General features: G+C 36.2%; 1 protein-coding gene across 3 annotated transcripts in view; it reads left to right on the top strand.

The window, feature by feature from the left end:
* The window catches only part of LOC136026069 (GILT-like protein 1), a 63080-nt gene extending 45947 nt beyond the window's left edge, over positions 1-17133 (top strand). For all 3 annotated transcript variants that reach the window (XM_065702264.1, XM_065702265.1, XM_065702262.1), the window contains exons 4-5: positions 9371-9520; positions 16895-17133. In XM_065702264.1, the coding sequence (XP_065558336.1) occupies positions 9371-9520; positions 16895-17050 (306 nt within the window). In that variant the 3' untranslated portion in view covers positions 17051-17133. The remainder of the gene's footprint in view (positions 1-9370; positions 9521-16894) is intronic.
* The last annotated feature ends 2468 nt before the right edge of the window (positions 17134-19601 follow it).

Genomic DNA, 19601 nt, shown 5'->3' on the forward strand with positions numbered 1-19601 from the left:
AACCCTGAAAGATCCATGGAATTTAAAAATTCAGATGGATAATTAACCGCTTCATTTGGTTCCAAAACTGTGTCGACTGACTTGTAAAGGACTGCCTGGTCTCGAATCTTGGTCAAAACAATATTGTTGATTTCGTGGACGTCTATATTTTTGGGTGCGAGAATCACTCTTTCACTTAGCCATTTATTATTTTTATAATTTTTTAGAATATTCGGAAATACTTTTTCAATCAATTCATTTTTGGATGTCACTAAATTACAGAAATCAGCAGGTAGTTGTATACGTCCTGAAATTGAGTCTACTGGGAGCTTTCCGTTTCCAATTGCCAGCAATTGATCTGAAAATGTTTGACCAGAGTCATCGTTTTGCAATCGGACACGCATATTTGTAGTTAATTTTAATATTTTTACGTGTGCCCATAAATTAGAATTTTTCAGGCAAGCATTCATTTCGCCTGCAGGAGTTGATCTACGTATTATAGGTAATGTTTGCCTGAAATCACCCGCAAGCAATATTAATGTGCTGCCAAAGGGTTTCGACTTGCCTCTCAAATCTTTCAAGCATTGATCCAGAGCCTCGAGCGATTTTTTGTGTGCCATTGTGCACTCATCCCAAATAATAAGTTTGCATTGCTGCAATACTTTACCCATCCCAGATGATTTGGAAATATTGCACGTGGGAGTTTCTGTAGAATGCAAATTCAGAGGCAATTTCAAAGCGGAATGAGCAGTTCTTCCACCAGGCAGCAATGTTGCGGCTATTCCGGACGACGCAAGTGCCAACGCTATATCATTTTTTGATCGAATTGATGCCAGAATCAGTTTTATCACAAACGTTTTACCAGTACCTCCTGGCGCATCCAAAAAGAAAATTTCTCCAACGTTGTTATCGGCACAATGCATTATCGTATCATAAATGTCTTTTTGTTCCGACGTTAACTTGGAAATGTTATTTTGTACATACGACAATAGATCACTCGTACTGTAACTTTGTTCACGATCCAATTCTACACATGTCGAAACAGCAGCGATACGGTTAGGTGAAGGCATTCCCAAACCCTGAAGAGGTTTGTTTGCCATACGTACGCACAAATCTTCTATAATAACTAAAGTGTAGTTATAAATTTCTGATGTAAAATCAAAAGTCATATCTGACGTCTCTAACTGTTTTCGATGGAGTATATCTTCGGACATTTTTGACTTATATTTTTCCCATAACTCTGTAGGAGCTGATGGAGAGCAAGTTGTTAAAATGATGCCAAACAATGCACGAATTTGACTTGGGGTTGACGTTTCGCACGCGTCATTGATGCAGTTATCCCAGTGTTGGTCATTCTCCAATAAATTCAGAGCTTGGCATGCACTACGGTAAGTGTCATGTATAGTACCGTTTACAGTTCTCAAATACTCAAAGGATGTCGGACCGGGTACATTCGCCAAAAGCAGGCGTAGAAAGAAGCATTCATGTTGATTGGGATGAACGGTGTAGAGTTTTCCTATCATGGTATCTTTGAAGATGGTAAGTTTGCCGTCGACTGACTTACCCTGTTTTCGACGTTAAAATACTTTATTTTTAGTGTTCCACGTGTAATACGAAGGCACTTCAGTATACAGCAGTTTTTTTGCAAAAGAATCATTTTTGCAAAGCGAAAAAAAAGCTGTTAATGTAGTATCCGGTGGATTCAGGGCTCTTTGTTGCACGTTAATTTCCGTGAAATAAACACGTTGACCATTCTGTTAATGTACCGCTAAGTGAACAACAGCTGGACTACGTTCATGTATCGGAGATGAAAGAATTCGCCAAACAGCTTCATTACTGCTTATGTATCTTCCAGACTGATATTGTACGATTTCGTCGAAATCTTTGATTTCGGGCTGCAAGCCAAAAACTGCCATGTCACTGCCTTTTTTGACGTATTTACATATGTATTTGATTGCCTTAACGGAGTTACAGTATTCAACGTTTATGTGTACATTAAATGTTTTTGATAATAATGGGGAATATGGAACAACCCACTGGTTATCTACTTCGATGGTGGTACCGTTACGCTTCTTTATTATTGCTGTTTCACCGCCATCTTCAGTAGATCTTCTTCTATATTGTGGGTACCCATCATTGCCAGTAATTGTCTTTGGTACTCAAAGTCGAGGATATTGCTTTGTGCTCCTTCCTTTGGCCATGCATAGTGAATTTTCGTTCAGTGCACCGCAAGGTCCATGTATCATATTTTTTACAATAATATCATGTAACCCCTTATCGACATTTTTATCAGGTATTTCAGCGGAAATCACATCATCAATTTCGTTCGAAGTAATTTTTTTATGTAGCCAGATTAGTATATGTGCGTGTGGCAAACCTCGTTTTTGCCATTCCACTGAGTACATCCAGCATCGCACTGACCCAAACACTTCAAGTTTTACTATGTAGTTTATCAGTGATTTCAACTTTTGCCGGAAGACACGGGCCGTAATGTCATGCCTATGAACCGCCGATTGGCCTTAAAGTAAAAGCTGCAGTATCTCGTCCCAAGATTGATTACATTTAAATGTAATAAATAAATCTGGACGACCATAGAGACGAACATACGCAATAGCATCTTGAGCATATTCATGCATATGACGGGGACTGCCAGTATATGACGAAGGTAAAATTGTTAATCTTCCAACTTTTGTGGTATTACCGTCATTTATAACTGCATCTCGCAAATGAATGTATTGTTCAGAGCGGAGCTTGGTCTGATTCAGGCGGATATATAGCAAACGTTCTAATTCAATTTTAGCATACATATCAACGACAAATTGGTGAAACAATTCACGGCATTTTAAAATATAATTTTCTTCATCCTGCCGAATCATTAGTCTATAGGAATAATAATGCATTGCACTACATTTCTTATTCATTTCTTTGTTAGTGGCTGGATTCATCAATTTAATATTAAAGTGATAGCCGTCGGCTCCATCCCAAAAAATGATAGGATATTGTAGGGCATCGTAGCATCGATGAGTTTCAGCAATTCTTAACAACTGAGCGTTTCGCTTATGAAGAATAATATCTCGAGGTAAAAACTGATCACCGACCATAACGATTGCCACTTCGTCGATAGTTGGAGCATTGTATCTACGCACATGTTGGCCAGGAGGCGTTTTGTCAGCGGAAATAACAATTTTATGCGTATCAGTAGGCATCAAATCGATGGCTGTTTTGAACAGACGCACTAAATTATTATTTTCGTGGAAAAGATGTTGCAATTGGGAAACGATTGTCCTTTCAACCTTGGGAGAAATTTTGCGACGTGCATTCAATTCAGAATTTCTATCACTGATGAAGTACAATTGTAAAAATTTATGATTCTCGCCTGAGAAAGGTAGAAGGGACCCTGCTCTATGATAAATTTGCCCTTTTACTTTGAAAGTAGGCATAAATTGATCTGGATTTTCGATTTGGGCTCCAAACGACGTCATTTGGAAACATGAGTTGTATTTTCTGATTTTTGACAAAAAACGCTTAGATTCTGACGTAGTTCCAGTAAGGAAAGTCTTCAATGGCTCTGGTGGTTCAGCCAATACAGGAAGTTTAACTTTTCCTGAGGCGCAACACATTCCCATTGTTTCACCATTGAATTTCAAGGCCTTGCAATAGGGACAAATTTTAGACATTGTCCCGATTTGAACACATCTACTCAAGCTATAATCATCGACTGGGCTGTACCTGAATGCCATGCGATAACTTTCAGGTTGCTCTGATTCCTCGGCACGCTTTCTTTTCTTACTTTCTCTATCAGCAGCAAGCCTGATTTCTTGCTGTTCTTGTGATTCCTCGGCACGCTTTCTTTTCTTACTTTCTCTATCAGCAGCAAGCCTGATTTCTTGCTGTTCTTGTGATTCCTCGGCACGCCTTCTTTTTTCACTTTCTCTTTTAGCAGAAAGTCTGCTTTCGCGTTGCCCTGGTAGTTCCTCGGCACGCTTTCTTTTCTGACTTTCTCTATCAGCAGCAAGTTTTTTGGCATAGACTCTTTGAGCATCTTCATCGGCTTTTCCCATTGTAAGTTCATCAGTCATTTTAAACTTAAACATTAATAGATTTCTACGTGAACATATATGTCTTAAATATCTTTAATGACGTCACCGTCATGGCAAAAATGACGACAACTAACTTCATGACGTCAGTCGACACAGAAACATGACGTCACCTGATCCACAGACAGACAACTTATTTTTATATATATATATATTAATCTTTTGATTTAGTTACAATTTCCCCTAAATGTTGTAATTGTAGTAGTGCAGCAGTAGTAAGATATGATACGGTTTATTCATCATGAAATACACATACAATATTACATTTTACTATATTACATTTTACATTTTACCCCAAAGCCTCTTTGGCCTGCAAAGAAGAGGGAAGACAAACGAGTCACTTACTCAGAGAAGAAAAAAATAAAATAAAGTAGTAGTAGTGGTAGCAAGCAAATATTACCTTTTGATAGTTTCCTCCCTCATCCTTTCCTGATTGTTCTAAATAAATATACCCAGTCATTTCTGAATTAAACGCTTTTGATAATCCGTTTGCACATAATGTGTTTTGATTTAGTTCAAAACTCTACTCAACGTTCTCTGAATGCTCACCTGAATGTCCTTCATGTTTTTGGAAAGAAAAGTTCAAAATACTCTTCTTTCTTAATAACACATACTATCTGTAAACAATGAACGAATTACCCTGAGGGCTGTGGGGAGGATGAAATTCCTAAGGGCATAATTACTGGATTGTCTCTGGATCAGAACTTGGTGAACTATGGAATGTTTCTCAAACGAGTGGCTAACTCAAAGTTTTATCAAAAGTATTTCGGGAAAATACAACGTGTGTAGGTGAGTAGCAGTCCTCCGATCACTTTGACTCTTAAAAACGGTACTAGAACTTCTGATTACTAGTCCAATGACCCCCTAACGAATTTTATACGACCACCCTTTCTATAAGAACCTTATATGCCCCCAGAACACAACTTAAAACCAAAACCCTGAGGGCTGTTGAGGGTGTTATCTTCCAAGATATAACTTCTGAATCTTTCAACTAAGCTGAATAAGATGATTTTGTCAAATTTTGATTGGAGGTGTTTGGGAAAATGAAGGACATAGGAGGGCTTTTTTCCCTCTAATAAGCTTTGACTATTAAAAAGGGCACTAGCTTTTTTAGTTTCCAATCAAAAGCACATTAAAAATATATAAATACTCAAATATACATAAATAATCAACTATAAAAATAAATTTTTGCTTTCTGAAAAATACTTACTGATTCATCAACATCTGAGGTCACAATGATTGAGGTCACATCTGAGGTCACAAATCTTAAAAATATATTTAATGAAAAACAGATTCAAATTTAAAAGCGGATCAATAAAATATTTGAATATCAATAAGAGATACAGTCGTCAAAATATGACCAAACAAGTCCGAAGATTTAACAGAATATCCAAAAATATAACATGAGCAATTAATTTTCTCAAAATTCAAACCTATGATTCAAATATAGCTATTTTACAACTTTAGAGAATTAGACTGCGTCTTTTCCGTACTATTATATTTTGCTCCGTAATTTGAAAGCTTCTGTTTGAGGGTGTTTTGTCATGGAAACAAATTAAATTCCAAAATTGTTTTCACAAACGTCTTTTATGTTAACTCCGAAAACATAGATAACTTCAAAGACCACACTGCCTTTCCATGACGAAAGTATAACAGTTTAAAATAGGGATGAAACCTCTCAATCGACAGTGAACAGATATAAAAATTTTAACTGGACATTTCGAACACATATACAGTGTTCATCATCAGCAGTAAAACCTGTAAAACACTGTATATGTGTTCGAAATATCCAGTTAAAAGTTCATATCCGTTCACTGTCGATTAAAAAGTTTCATCCCTATTTTGAAATGTTATACTTTAATCCGAAAACAATTTGATATTTTCAGATATCGTGCTTCAGATGAAGTGTCTCTTAACTGACAAATATTAACCAAGTGACATATAGCGATCGCAAATTCTGTTGGTCTCTCTGTCGGTCTGTCTGTCTGTCGGTCTGTCCCGGTTTTGCTACTTTAGGCACTTCCAGGTAAGCTAAGACGATGAAATTTGGCAGGCGTATAGAAATAGTCATTTTCCCGATTTGACTATCTGGGGGGGGGAGTCGGGGGCCGGTTAATTCGGAAAAAACGAAGTATTTTTAACTTACGAACAGGTCATGGGATCTTAATCAAATTTGATGTTTGGAAGTATATCGTGTCTCAGAGTTCTTATTCTAAATCCTGACCAGACCCGGTGACATTGGGGGGAGTTGGAGGGGGAGGAGAACCTAAAATCTTGGAAAACGCTTAGAGTGGAGGGATCGTGATGAAACTTGGTGGAAAAAATAAGCAGCAGCCCTAGATACGTTATTGACATAACCGGAACGGATCTGCTCTGTTTGGGGGAGTTGGGGGAGAGTTAATTCTGAAAAATTAGGTATTTTTAACTTACGAAGGATTGATCGGATCTTAATGAAATTTAAAGTTTAGAAGGATATCGTGTCTCAGAGCTATTATTTTAAATCCCGACTGGATTTGGCGGCATTGGGGGGATTGAGGGGGAGAACCTAAAATCTTGGAAAGCGCTTAGAGTGGAGGGATCGGGATGAAACTTGGTGGGAAAATGAGCACAAATTCTAGACACGGGATTTACATAACCGGAACTGCTCCTTTTGGGGGAGTTGGGGGGGGGGGGGGGTAGTTCTGAAAAATTAGAAAAATTAGGTATTTTTAACTTACGAAGATGTGATCGGATCTTAATGAAATTTGATGTTTGGAAGGTATTTTAAATCACGACCGGATCCGGTGAAGGGGAAGCTGGGGAGTGGAACCTAAAATCTAGGAAAATGCTTAGAGTGGAGGGATCGGGATGAAACTTGGTGGGAAAAATAAGCACAAGTCCTAGATACGGATTGACATAACCGGGACGGATCTGCTCTCTTTGGGGGAGTTGGAGGGAGGGTTAAGGTATTTTTAACTTACGAAGGAGTGATCGGATTTTAATGAAATTTGATGTTTGGAAGGTATTTTAAATCACGACCGCATCCGGTGAAGGGGAAGCTGGGGAGTGGAACCTAAAATCTAGGAAAATGCTTAGAGTGGATGGATCGGGATGAAACTTGGTGGGAAAAATAAGCACAAGTCCTAGATACGGATTGACATAACCGGGACGGATCTGCTCTCTTTGGGGGAGTTGGGGGGAGGGTTAATTCTGAAAAATTAGAAAAATTAGGTATTTTTAACTTACGAAAGAGTGATCTTATCTTAATGAAATTTCATATTTAGAAGGACCTCGAAACCCAGATCTTTTATTGTAAATCCCGACCGGATCCAATGTCATTAGGTGGGGGGACCGGAAATCTTGGAAAACGCTTAAAGCGGAGACATCAGGATGAAACTTGGTGCAAGGAAAACAAGTCCAAGATAGGTGACTGACATAACCAGACTGGATCCGCTCTCTTTTGTGGAATTGGGAGTAATTAGAAAAAAAATTGAAAAAAATGGGGTCTTTGTAATTTACGAACGGGTGATCAGATCTTAATGTAATTTGTAATCTAGAAGGATATTGTGCTTTAGAACTCTCATTTTAAATCCCGACCAGATCCGGTGACATTGAAGGGAGTTGGAGGGGGAAACTGGAATTCTTGGAAAACGTGAAAATTGAGGTATCTTACGAATGGGTGATCGGATCTTAATGAAACTTGATATATAGAAGAATTTTATGTCTGAGATGCTCCATTTTCAATTCCAATCGGATCCAGGGACATAGAGGGTTGGAGGGGGGGGGGAACAGAAATCTTGGAAGACGCTTAGAGTGGAGAGATCGGGATGAAACTTGATGGGAATTTTTAACCTGGATCTTAATGAAATTTGATATTTAGAAGGAACTCATGTCTCAGAGCTCTTATTTCAAATCCCGACCAGATCTGTTGACATTGGGAGAGTTGGAGGGGGAAACCGGAAATCTTGGGAAACGCTTATAAATATCGTAGATACGTGATTGACGTAACCGGACTGGATCCGCTCTCTTTGGGGGAGTTAGGTGGTGGGTTCAGTGCTTTGGCGAGTTTGGTGCTTTTGGACGAGCTAGGACGATGAAAATTGGAAGGCGTGTCAGGGAGCTGTACAAACTGACTTGATAAAGTCGTTTTCCCCGATTCGACCATCTGGGGGGCTGAAGGGAGAGGAAAAATGAGGTATTTTTAACTTACGAGTGGGTGATTGGATCTTAATGGTTTTTGATATTTAGAAGGACATCGTGACTCAGAGCTCTTGTTTTAAATCCCGACCGGCATTAAGCCTCTGATTTTCCTTTTAAAGCAATCTATTGATTCTTAGAATTTTGCTAGAGCTCATGCCATATGAGCTCTTGGCTCTTGGCTCTTCCGACCTCGTCACAAGTGCCATATGAGCTCTTATCTATTGTTTCTGAACAAAATTCAAAACTTCGTAAGAAAAGTCTTAAAACATTATTATAGATCACCTCTGAACAATGGTGGAAATTCTAAATACTTTTTCCATCATCTTACAGCTTTATTTTAGAAGCACAGTAAAAGTTTCGCCAGTGACAAAATGTATAATATCACCGTTAAACCAATGTAAGCAAAATGTAGAGATGACTTAATGTCATTAAAAAAAGAGTGTCCTTTCATTTCTTTCGTCACATACGAGAAAGGACTCACTGGTAAATTAAAAAAAATTACATGTATCACAGGATTTAAGACAATGAAGAAAACAATAATAAAATCTTAAAACAATATTGAATACAACCTCGTTGTATGAATACAAGTTCGTCTTTTATAGCTATGGAGCCTATAGTTCAGAAGTAGCAGTTAAAAGCCAGTCTTTGGTATTACAAAATTTATGGGGAAAATTATTTAAAAAGAAAAATTATTTCCTTTGTTTTTAAAGATGTCAATTCTTTTGTTATTCTTATGCATCCAGGGATAGCATCCAGTGATTAAACAGAAAAAGAAAAAAGAAACAACTATCGGGTCGGGACCAGGATGAGTCCCGTCAATAAGAAAATTCTTACTCCTAAGATGTTCTTTATTTGATGTTTCAGCTAAACTTAAGGAAAATCTTAAATATTTAATCAAAACTTCAATTCAGAGCTTTAGATAATTTTTTCGTAAGACCATTTTTTGAAACTATATTGTTTTCTTGGTAACCTTTTTGATTATTTTCTCTTCTACAGCCGAGTTTCTGTAGTAACACCGATATTTTGTTGAAGGAGATTTATAATTTTCAACGGTTAAAATGCGCTAAATTACTCCGCATCAAAGAAAATAAAAATAAATGTTATTTTTGTTTCAGTGTGGTGCCAGTGTCGGCCAGAGCTATGCGCCATCTATTAAAGAATGCTATGAGGGTGAAGAAGGAAAGGCTCTTCTAAAGGCTTATGGTGACGAAACTCTTTCCTTAGATCCTGCACTCACTTCCGTACCATGGCTGGTCTTTGATGGGGTAAACAAAATAAGATAAGCTTAGTATATAGTTTTAATTGGATGGAAAGGAATATTCTAATACTACTGCTAAAAACTCACCGCAACACCAAGAGGCCACCTGAGGCCAACACAGCTACGTATGCTCCTCCTACATCCCAATCTCTTCTAAGCATCCCTGTTTGCACCCTCCCAGGATGTTCCTTCTTCCTTTAAATCTTTTTTATGATATCCTCCAACGCCAACTGTGGACAACCTGCTTTCTTTAATTTTCCTTAATTTTCAGTGACTAGTTGCTTTTTCTCTGCCTTTAGTTCTGAAAATGCAATTCCTGTTATTTGAGTAAAATTTTGAGCCATATCAATGTTTTTTTTTCAAAATTTAGGAAATGTATTTGCATATCTTTAAAACCTTATAAAATGGGATTGAGCAAAGTTATGAAGCTGAAAACAATTTTGTTGTACTTCAATTAAGTAGGAGATCTATTTTGCAAGGTTTCAATTTTATAATATACATATTTTAAAGGTTATTAAAGGTCAGGGCCCTCTAGAGGGAGAAGGAGTGGAAGTAGGTACTTCAAAATACCTTCCTGGGAAATACTTCAGCCTGTAGACCCATCCCTGAAAGTTTTATTTTCCTAACCTAAACCCTTTCCGAGATAGCAAGAAGTCTATTAACTAGAATTTTACCCAATAGTTTACTATTGTTCCGTCTAGCTGTATCTTCCATATCTTCAGGAATTGTATCTAAAATTATTTTTCAAAATATTTTTTTCTAAAAAAAAGTGATTTTTCTAAAATTATTCCATCCATCTTCCACATTGTCAAATTTTAAACTCTCCAGTTTAGTATCCAACTGGTCCATGAAAGTTTTGCTGTCTTACCACCATGTGAATACCTTGTTAAATTATGGACATTTGTTTACTAAACACAGTATTGGTTATAACTAGATGGTTATACTTACAAAATTGCAGCATATATATTTATAGCCATTATTTTCTTTTCCTACACCAAATTTACTTGGGCTAGGATACCCTCTATCCCTATCTGTACCAACTTGGACGTCCGAATATCATAATAAAAACACCATATTTCTACCTGGGATCCTGTCTATTTGATCTTTTAACTGAACGTAAAATTCATCTGAGTCAATAGTATTTTCGTCAGTCGGTTCTACAAGGGCATATGCTGCAAACACTGATGCCCTTATCATTTTAGTCATAAAATGACCGATTAGTATTCTATTATCATACCTTCTCAGGCTAAACGAGTCTTAGCAGCTTCCTTATTCATCATGAGCTTTACTCACTATTTATGCAACCCATCCTTCCTGCCTGAGAAAATAAATTCTATACCATCTATTTTCATGCTTCCTACCCCTGGGATATGAGTTTCTGTAACAAAGATTTCGGATTTATCCCAGAATCGCCAAACAAAATTCCCAAACAGAAAACCTCTCTGGCTTTTGAGTCTAACAAAGAAATATGACATATTATCAAAGGATAATATGTGAAGACAAAATTAAAAGCTTTTCAGAAGAAAATCCCTTAGGAGAAACATAAATAACAAAAACAAAAGGTTTATTTTCCTGCCAAATGTCTGAAATATTGTCTGCATTTTGACAATCAAAGCACATAAAATTTCTTAAAAGCTCAGCCTTCTATTAAAACCATCAGAGACAGTCACTATGACAAACATTGTTATGTCCTAGAACCTTCCACGGATGAGGTAAAGAGTGTGCTAAGCTAATGAGTAAGAAACATATGTGATTTCTTCTGTAATAAAAAAACATCTAACACCAAGCAAAACAATATAGTTAATTATAAATATAGAAAAAAATATTAGTTACTTTCTACTGTTTTATTTCTTATAACATCCAAAATATAAAATATCTCTTTGGGCAAAAGGATCTGTCTTATACCTTTAAGTTAAATCCACATTTTGATCAATCCAATATTTTTTCTAGTTACACAGAACAAAACTACACTGTCACTGGTGCTTGTGCATTAAAAAAGAATATATGAAAAAACTGCATAAAAAACAATACATTTAGATTAGCTTCGAAAGGGATTTAAACAAGAAAAAAAACTACCCCATAACGTACCCTGCTACCACTAACTTTGTACTCAACTCCTTCGTTAATACCCATCGGTCAAAATTATATATATATATATATATATATATATATATATATATATATATATATATATATATATATATATATATATATATGTATATATATATATATATATATATATATATATATATATATATATATATATATATATATATATATATATATATATATATATATATATATATATATATATTATACCAAATAAATACTTATTTATTTAGTATTATTTGGCATATATATACTAAATAAATATATAAATATGGAAATATATCATGATAGGTAAAATCTAATAGCCTCTGGGAATCAATGTTTCAGTTTTCGAATTATGCCAAGATTTGTAGTTAATATATTTGAAACTTTTTAAATGAGAATGATTTATCCGTGATAATACTAAGATATCGAACACTTGAAATCCTTCACATTGAAAGGTACCCAGATTCATCCGAAGATACGAATAGATAACAATTACTAGACTGTCAAAAACCTACTAAGCAAGACTTTTATAATTAATAGCAATTTCGTTGCACCCCATCCAAATATATATCCTTTGAATAATGTCAGGCAATTCAGTAACCAATAATTTAGTCGTCAATCAATTTGCACACACGATTGGAGTTCTATCATCAGCAAATATCATCAGGTGAAAAATAGTTATCTCAGTTGCCGTAGTCACACGTAAAGTCTTTTGCCGTAAAACCTTATTCACGCGTGACCAAAGAAAAGAAGGAAGATCATTGACGCAAATTAAATAAAAAAAAAACTAATTTTTTTAGCTGAAAGTAAGGAGCGACATTAAAACTTAAAACGAACAGAAATTACTCCGTATATGAAATGGGTTGTCCCCTCCGTAATCCCTCGCTCTTTACGCTAAAGCTTTTAATTGTTTTAAAAAGTAGAATTGGGCAAAGAGTCAAACTTTAGCGTAAAGAGCGAGGGATTGCGCAGGGGACAACCCATTTCATATACGGAGTAATTTCTGTTCGTTTTAAGTTTTAATGTCGCTCCTTACTTTCACCTAAAAAAAATAGTTTTTTTTATTTAATTTCTGAACGTTTTTGAATTAATGCATGTTTGGTTTTGGCTCTCCGCCCATAAATTATTAAAATGAAATTTGTATATTAATTCTTTTTTGGCTAAATGGCTTTCTCTTAGTTTTGATCAGACGATTTTGAGAAATAAAGGGTTGAGAAGGAGGCCTAGTTGCCCTCCAAATTTTCGGTTACTTAAAAAGGCAACTAGAACTTTTAATTTTTAACGAACGTCTTTATTAGTAAAAAATACACGTAATTTAAGATTCAACTGACGTAACAAACTTTCATAATCTTATATTTTTATTATGTATACGAGGGGGTTTGTACCCTCGTTAATACCTTGCTCTTTACACTAAATCGTAAGTTTTGTCCCAATTCTTTAAGAATGACCCCTGAATCAGAAAGGCCGTAGAATAATTAGTTGAAATTGCTAAAAATACTTTAGCATAAAGAGCGAGTTATTTATCTCCTCCTAAATACCTCGTTCTTTATGCTAAAGTATTTTTAGAACCCCTCATATGCGTAATAATCTCTGTTCGTTTTAAGTTTCAATGCTACTCCTTCCTTTCATTTGAAAAAACTTTTTCATGTTTATTTTTCATTGTTTTCTTATAGTAATGCTAGAAAATCCTGCGCCCTTTTCATTGAATTTTTCTTCCCCCATGACAGATTCCTCCAAGGAAAGACCCTCCAACATAGCCCACTCCCCTTAGCCCCACCCCCAAACAAAATAAAACCCCCTGAAAACGTCTGTACACTTCCCAATAACCATTACTATATGTAAACACTGGTCTTGAACAAAATGGCTATCTCAAAATTTTGATCCGTTGCCTTTGGGAAAAAAATGAGCGTGGGAGGGGGCCTAAATGCCCTCCAATTTTTTTGGTCACTTAAAAAGGGCACTAGAACTTTTCATTTCCGTTAGAATGAGTCCTCTTGCGACATTCTAGGACCAATTGGTCGATACGATGACCCCTGGGGAAAAGAAAAAAAACAAACAAACAAATAAACACGCACCCGTGATATGTCTTCTGGCAAAAAATACAAAATTCCACATTTTTGTAGATAGGAGCTTGAAACTTCTACAATAGGGTTCTCTGATACGCTGAATCTGATGGTGTCATTTTCGTTAAGATTCTACGACTTTTAGGGGGTGTTTCCCCCTATTTTCTTAAATAAGGCAAATTTTCTCAGGCCCGTAACTTTTCATGGGTAAGACTAAACTTGATGAAACTTATATATTTAAAATCAGCATTAAAATGCGATTCTTTTGATGTAGCTATTGATATCAAAATTCAATTTTTTAGAGTTTTGGTTACTATTGAGCCGGGTCGCTCCTTACTACAGTTCGTTACCACGGAATGTTTGATCAAAGATAATAAAGGAATGTTATTAAAATAAAACTCCTATAAAAAATGTGGCACATCATCTCAAATAAGCAATGATTGATATATTGAGCCATACATTCTTATTCTTTGTGAACGACAAGAAAGGGAACTTGGGAACGACGAGAAAGGGAACAAGAAATGATCAAATTGAGAAACCTTCGATTAACTCCTTTTCTTCACAACTTTTTATGCAAATATAGAATTGTCAACTGTGTGGAAAACATTAATAGTGTCTGTAAATATTGTTGCAACTGGGTAACCTTTATTAAAAGCTTGATTTATGCAGATATTTAAACTTTTTATTGCCTGTTCTGCATTCATTTCTTTTCTAAAGCTAAACTGATTAGGGTGTAGTAAATTAGATTTTTCAAGATATTCATAAAATAAGTTATTAATAGACGTTTCAACTATACGACTTTTAGGGTGAGTTAAAGACTATACAACCTACGATAATTAAAAGAAATTTTCGTTTATCTTTACACGAAGAAAACTTTCACGCTTCATGTCTCTTCCAGGGTTGATCTTGGGAAGATATTTGACTATTTTTTATTTATTTTTTAAAAAAGGTCTATCCCAAGCCCTGATGGGCCGAACGTATTTTTAAGTTAAAATTCAAAAAATATCCAATGTGAAAATAAAACTATCCTAAATATAGGCTATGAAATTGGTTTGAATGCTGTAGAAAAAAAATATAAGCGAATTAAGTAAATGTTTAAGCTTTTGAGAGCCCAGGGTGAAAAAACAGGTTTTAAAATTAAACTTCAGAAAACTAAGTTGCTTAGACTAGCTGTAATTGAGGTTGAAGATGCGATGTAGGTAACACAAAAATTAATCAAGCGGATAGTTTAACTCCTACTTGAAGAATATTTTAATACAGATGGAATTGAAGATGCGATGTCGGTAACACAAAAATTAATCAAACGGATAGCTTTACTCCTACTTGAAGAATATTTTAATAATAATGGCAAATACAGGGAAGATTTTTAAACTGCAATAGTTAAGACGCAGTTTGTTTTTTTATAAGACAGCCTATTTGAAAAGTTTGAAAACGCGGGAAATTAAGTCTGTGAACTAAGAGTAGAATATTGGAAACGATGACAATGGCATTAGTCAAGTATTCGTCTGAAGTGTGGTTGCTTCAAAAGACTGGGAATTTTTCTTTTAAAATTTTTCAGGGACTTGGCTTTCCAAAGTTTACTAGAGAATGTTTCGTCAAGTTTTCAAGACTAAGAATTGCTTAGGGATAGTTTTAGTTTCTAGTTTTGCTGACGTCATTTCAAACATTAAACTATGCTAAGAATTTGGTTCAATTCTACGCCTACTTATTTCCCAAAATTGTCTGATCGAAATTTGAGACAGCCATTTTGTTCATTATAGTTGAAGGATCAAATAAGTGTGTCTTTAGAGGGAAAATAAACCCCCAGAGTCCGGTGAGAGAGGCCTGTAATTTATAAAATTTGCCCATTATGTATGGTATTCGTTATTAGGAAGCATACAGACATTTTTTCTGAGGGGGGGGGGGTTCGGCCTGGGGTAGATTTCCATTGGTAGAATCTTCCTTAAGGATGGAAATTTCCAGCTGGGGGGGGGGTTAATTTTTCACGGAAAATTTTACACTGAGGGGATTTGATAGAATTACTTTACGAAATTCTTTTTAGTTGTCTTACCTTCTCTTTGCCAACTCAATTTTGTATGAGGAGACGTTCCAGAGGAATTATCCGAGGGTTACTTTCTAAAACAAGAGCTAAGAGCTCATATGGTACTTGTGACGAGATCAGGTCTGGTCCGGGTCCGGATCCGGCTACGTCAATGACGCATCTAGAACTTGTGCTTATTCTCGAACTCGCCAAAGCACTAATAATCCCCCAACTCCCCCAAAGATATCGGGCCTGGTCCGGTTATCTGGTCCGAGCTTTGAATCTGAAACCTCTCATACCTAAGCGAGACCACTAGACCAGCAAGCCACACTTAAGAACAACAATCATTTGGTTTTTCGGCAAATTAAATTCTTCTCAGCTATCTCGTTCGCTCGCTCCCCCTCCCAAGACGGTCGAATCGGAAAAAAGACATTTTCTAATTTAATCTGGTATGGTCCCTGATACGCCTGCCAACAATCATCGTCCTAGCTTATCTGGAAGTGCCCGAGCTAGCAAAACCAGGACCGACAGACAGACATAAATTGTGATCGCTATATGTCACTTGGTAAATAGATAGTGCCATAAAAAATTCACGGAAGTAGACATCTCCGAAGGATCGAGAAACTTATTAGAACTTAAAGTCTTTTTTAAAATTATTATGCTAAGTAAAATTTTTCGGGCTGAATAGTCCGCATGAAATTTCAAGGGGAGGGGGATTTTCAGCGAGGATAGAGCTGTCTGGAAGGAACTTCACCGGGAGAGTGTACTTTATGTGAGATAAAATTTTCACGGAAGTTTCCCGTGAGGGGAGGTATATTTCATGGAGGGTGTGCCAGATTACCTGAATTATTTGAAAAACGAACAGAAATTCAATGTAAAAAAACACGTTCTAATTTTAAATAAGGACGAACAATTTAGATAAAGACATCAAGGATATAGCAAGCGCTTAAAACAAAACTCATTTATAAATTAGTCAAAACCCTTTAGTCAAAAACGTCAAAGATGATAAAAATACATAAAAATATCGCAACATTACGAGAGTGCACACAATATAAAAATAAATAGTATTTTTAGGTAAAGAAGAAGCTTTTTTGTGTGACAATTTAATGAAAAAACGTTCATTCTTTTCTTTTTGATTTCTCTCTTAGTGGCTTATCTCATTATCCTCTGTTTTCTTCAGTTATAATTAGTATATTTATTTCAGGAATGGAATGAAATGAGTCAATGGAATGGATTTTTTGCCTTAAAATCAGAAGTTTGCAACCACTTAACGGATCCCTTTTGGACCCGCAACCGCCTTTTATCTCCAGCTGATAACTGGTTGTCATGTTTTATCTCCAGGCAGACAGAAAGAAATTAGTAGTTGAAATAAACTGTTCAATTTCTTCTGAAGCACTATGTTATTTTTGGGATTTACCTAATTACAATAAGGTTTATCGGAAATTTGTGTTTTTCTTCATGTTTTTCTCCATTACATCTCTCTCCCCCTCTCCTTTTGTTACTTTTCCCTCATTCTTCTCCTGTCTCTGGGTAATGGAACCAAATCAAGAAACTAAAAGGGGGGGGGGCAAACTTGTTTTTCAAAATCTAGCAGGGAAGGGCAACTATGTTATTATCGTGGTTCTTCGATAAAAGTACTAAATCAGTGTTTTCTAAAATCAAGGGGAGAAAGGGAATGACATAAAATCTAGAGGGTCGATTTCCGCCTCTAACCCCTCCCTAATTAGACACTGTCTCTAGGTCTGCTGCTCTCTCTCTCTTTCTTCCTCTATTTCTTTCTTTAAAAAGTCTCTTGTTGTTATCATCAAAGGAGTAAAGCCAATAGCCAGATTATGTCCAATTTTTATCATTAGGAGCGCAATAGATCTGCCTCAGTAAAGAGCGATGTGAGCAGATTTTTTTTTCATCAAGGCACTTCATATTCAGGAAGTTGTCGTAAAAACCTCTAAAGAAGCTTATTAGATTTGAAACTGAAAGTTCTTGTGTCCTTTTTAAGAGTCAAAAGTGATTGGAGGACAACTCCTCCCCACCCCCCCCCCACAAACACAACCATCATTTCCTCAAGCATATCCAGTCAAAGTTATGAGATAGCCGTTTTGCTCACCATAGTCGACAGGTCCAGTAATTATGTCTTTGGGAATGTCAACCCGCCACCATCCAAAGCCTTCAGGGCATGGACTGGAAGCTATGCTAGTTGCCCATTGTCAACACATAGGTTTTTATGGAAGGGGTTATTGTATATACTTTGGAGATTGCTCATTCGAATGGAAATCAGAAGTTCTAGTGCTCTTTTTGATGGTCAAAAGTGATCGGAGGGCAACTAGCCCCCCCCCCCACGCAAAATGTATCCGATTGAAATTTTGATATAGCTGTTTTATTCAATATAGTCCAAAGATCATATAAAAATGCCTCCAGGGTTGACACGAACCCCCAGAGCCAGGGGGAAAAGTTGTAAGTTATACACCAGGTGCGTATAAGGTTTTATTGAAACTGAAAGTTCTAGTAGCCTTTTTAAGAGTCAAAAGTGACTGGAGGACAGTCAGCCCTCCTCACGCCCATCATTTCCCAAATGTCATACAATAATTTTTTTAGACAGCTACTTTGTTCAGCATAGTTGAAAGACCCAGTAATTGTGTCTGTTTCGAAATTTCAACCCCTCCCCCCCCATCCCTCGAGGCAAGGGCAATAAGTTAGGAAATTCGTCCATTGTATAAATATGGTATATGTTATTGAGAAAATGGGAATAACTGACCTTTACTTTTTAAAAAGACGAAAGGCATTCAGTTGGGCCTTTCAGAGAATGTTGAGGGAATTGTTGAACAAAATCAAAACAAGTTACGTGCACACAGATTGTTGACACGAACTTATCCCCAATATTTTTGGAACGGCTTACCATATCAAGAGGAAACTTTTGGGGTATCATGAGTGGGTTGTTCAACGGCCAAAAGGCAGCATTTACTTGCTTCTACTGTTGTTAGTTTAATATTGCCGCTACTACTGTTACTACTGCTATTGATATAACACAATTATTGCTACTTCTATTCCTTCTACCAGCACTATTACAATAACAGTACAATTAAGACTACACCAATGAAGGTGAAAATTTGAAAGAACGTTGAGGAGGAATTTGAACTATATCGAAGTATGCTATATGCATGGAGATTGTCAAAAGGGTTACCTCAAGAATGAATTTGGGTTTTAAGTTTGAACTTTCAGAGAATGCTTAAAGGGGAAGATCAATTGATAACATGTGCATGCTACTACTAATACTACCACAGCTACTCTTTCTGCTGCTACTACTACTACACATCTACTCCAACTACAACTTCAACTAAAACTGCGTGTAAGGCTAAGAGTATTAAGATGAAAAGGGCATCGAAAAGGGGTCAAAAGAGCCCATCAGTGACATTTCTGGAACGATTAATTAAATGAAAAAGGAACTACGTACATGCAGATTGTCAAAAGGACGTATCAGCAACATTTTTGAAACGGCTTACTATATCAAGGTGAAACTTCCTGGGCATTATGAGGGGGGATGTTAAACAAACTGACCAAAAAGAAACACGATTTACTACAACTGCTATTAATACTACTGCTACTACTGTTACTATTACTAACAACACAATACTTTTACCGCTAGTACTTCCCCTATTACAACCAATTCTACTATGATACTAGTAATATTGAGGTTAAGTGTATGAAGGTAAAATTTGAGAGAATATTGAGGGGAAATTTGAACTAAATAAAAACACACTATGTGCATGTAGATTGTCAAAAAGGCGTAACTCAGAATTAGATTTTGGTATTAGGATTGAACTTCCAAAGAATGCTTTAAGGGCAAAATCAATTAACCAAAAGGCTACTATTGTACAAAACTGCTACTTTTGCTGCTACTACTACTACCACTTACT

The sequence above is a fragment of the Artemia franciscana genome, chromosome 4 (genome assembly GCF_032884065.1).
Source record: "Artemia franciscana chromosome 4, ASM3288406v1, whole genome shotgun sequence".
Lineage (NCBI taxonomy): Eukaryota > Metazoa > Arthropoda > Branchiopoda > Anostraca > Artemiidae > Artemia > Artemia franciscana.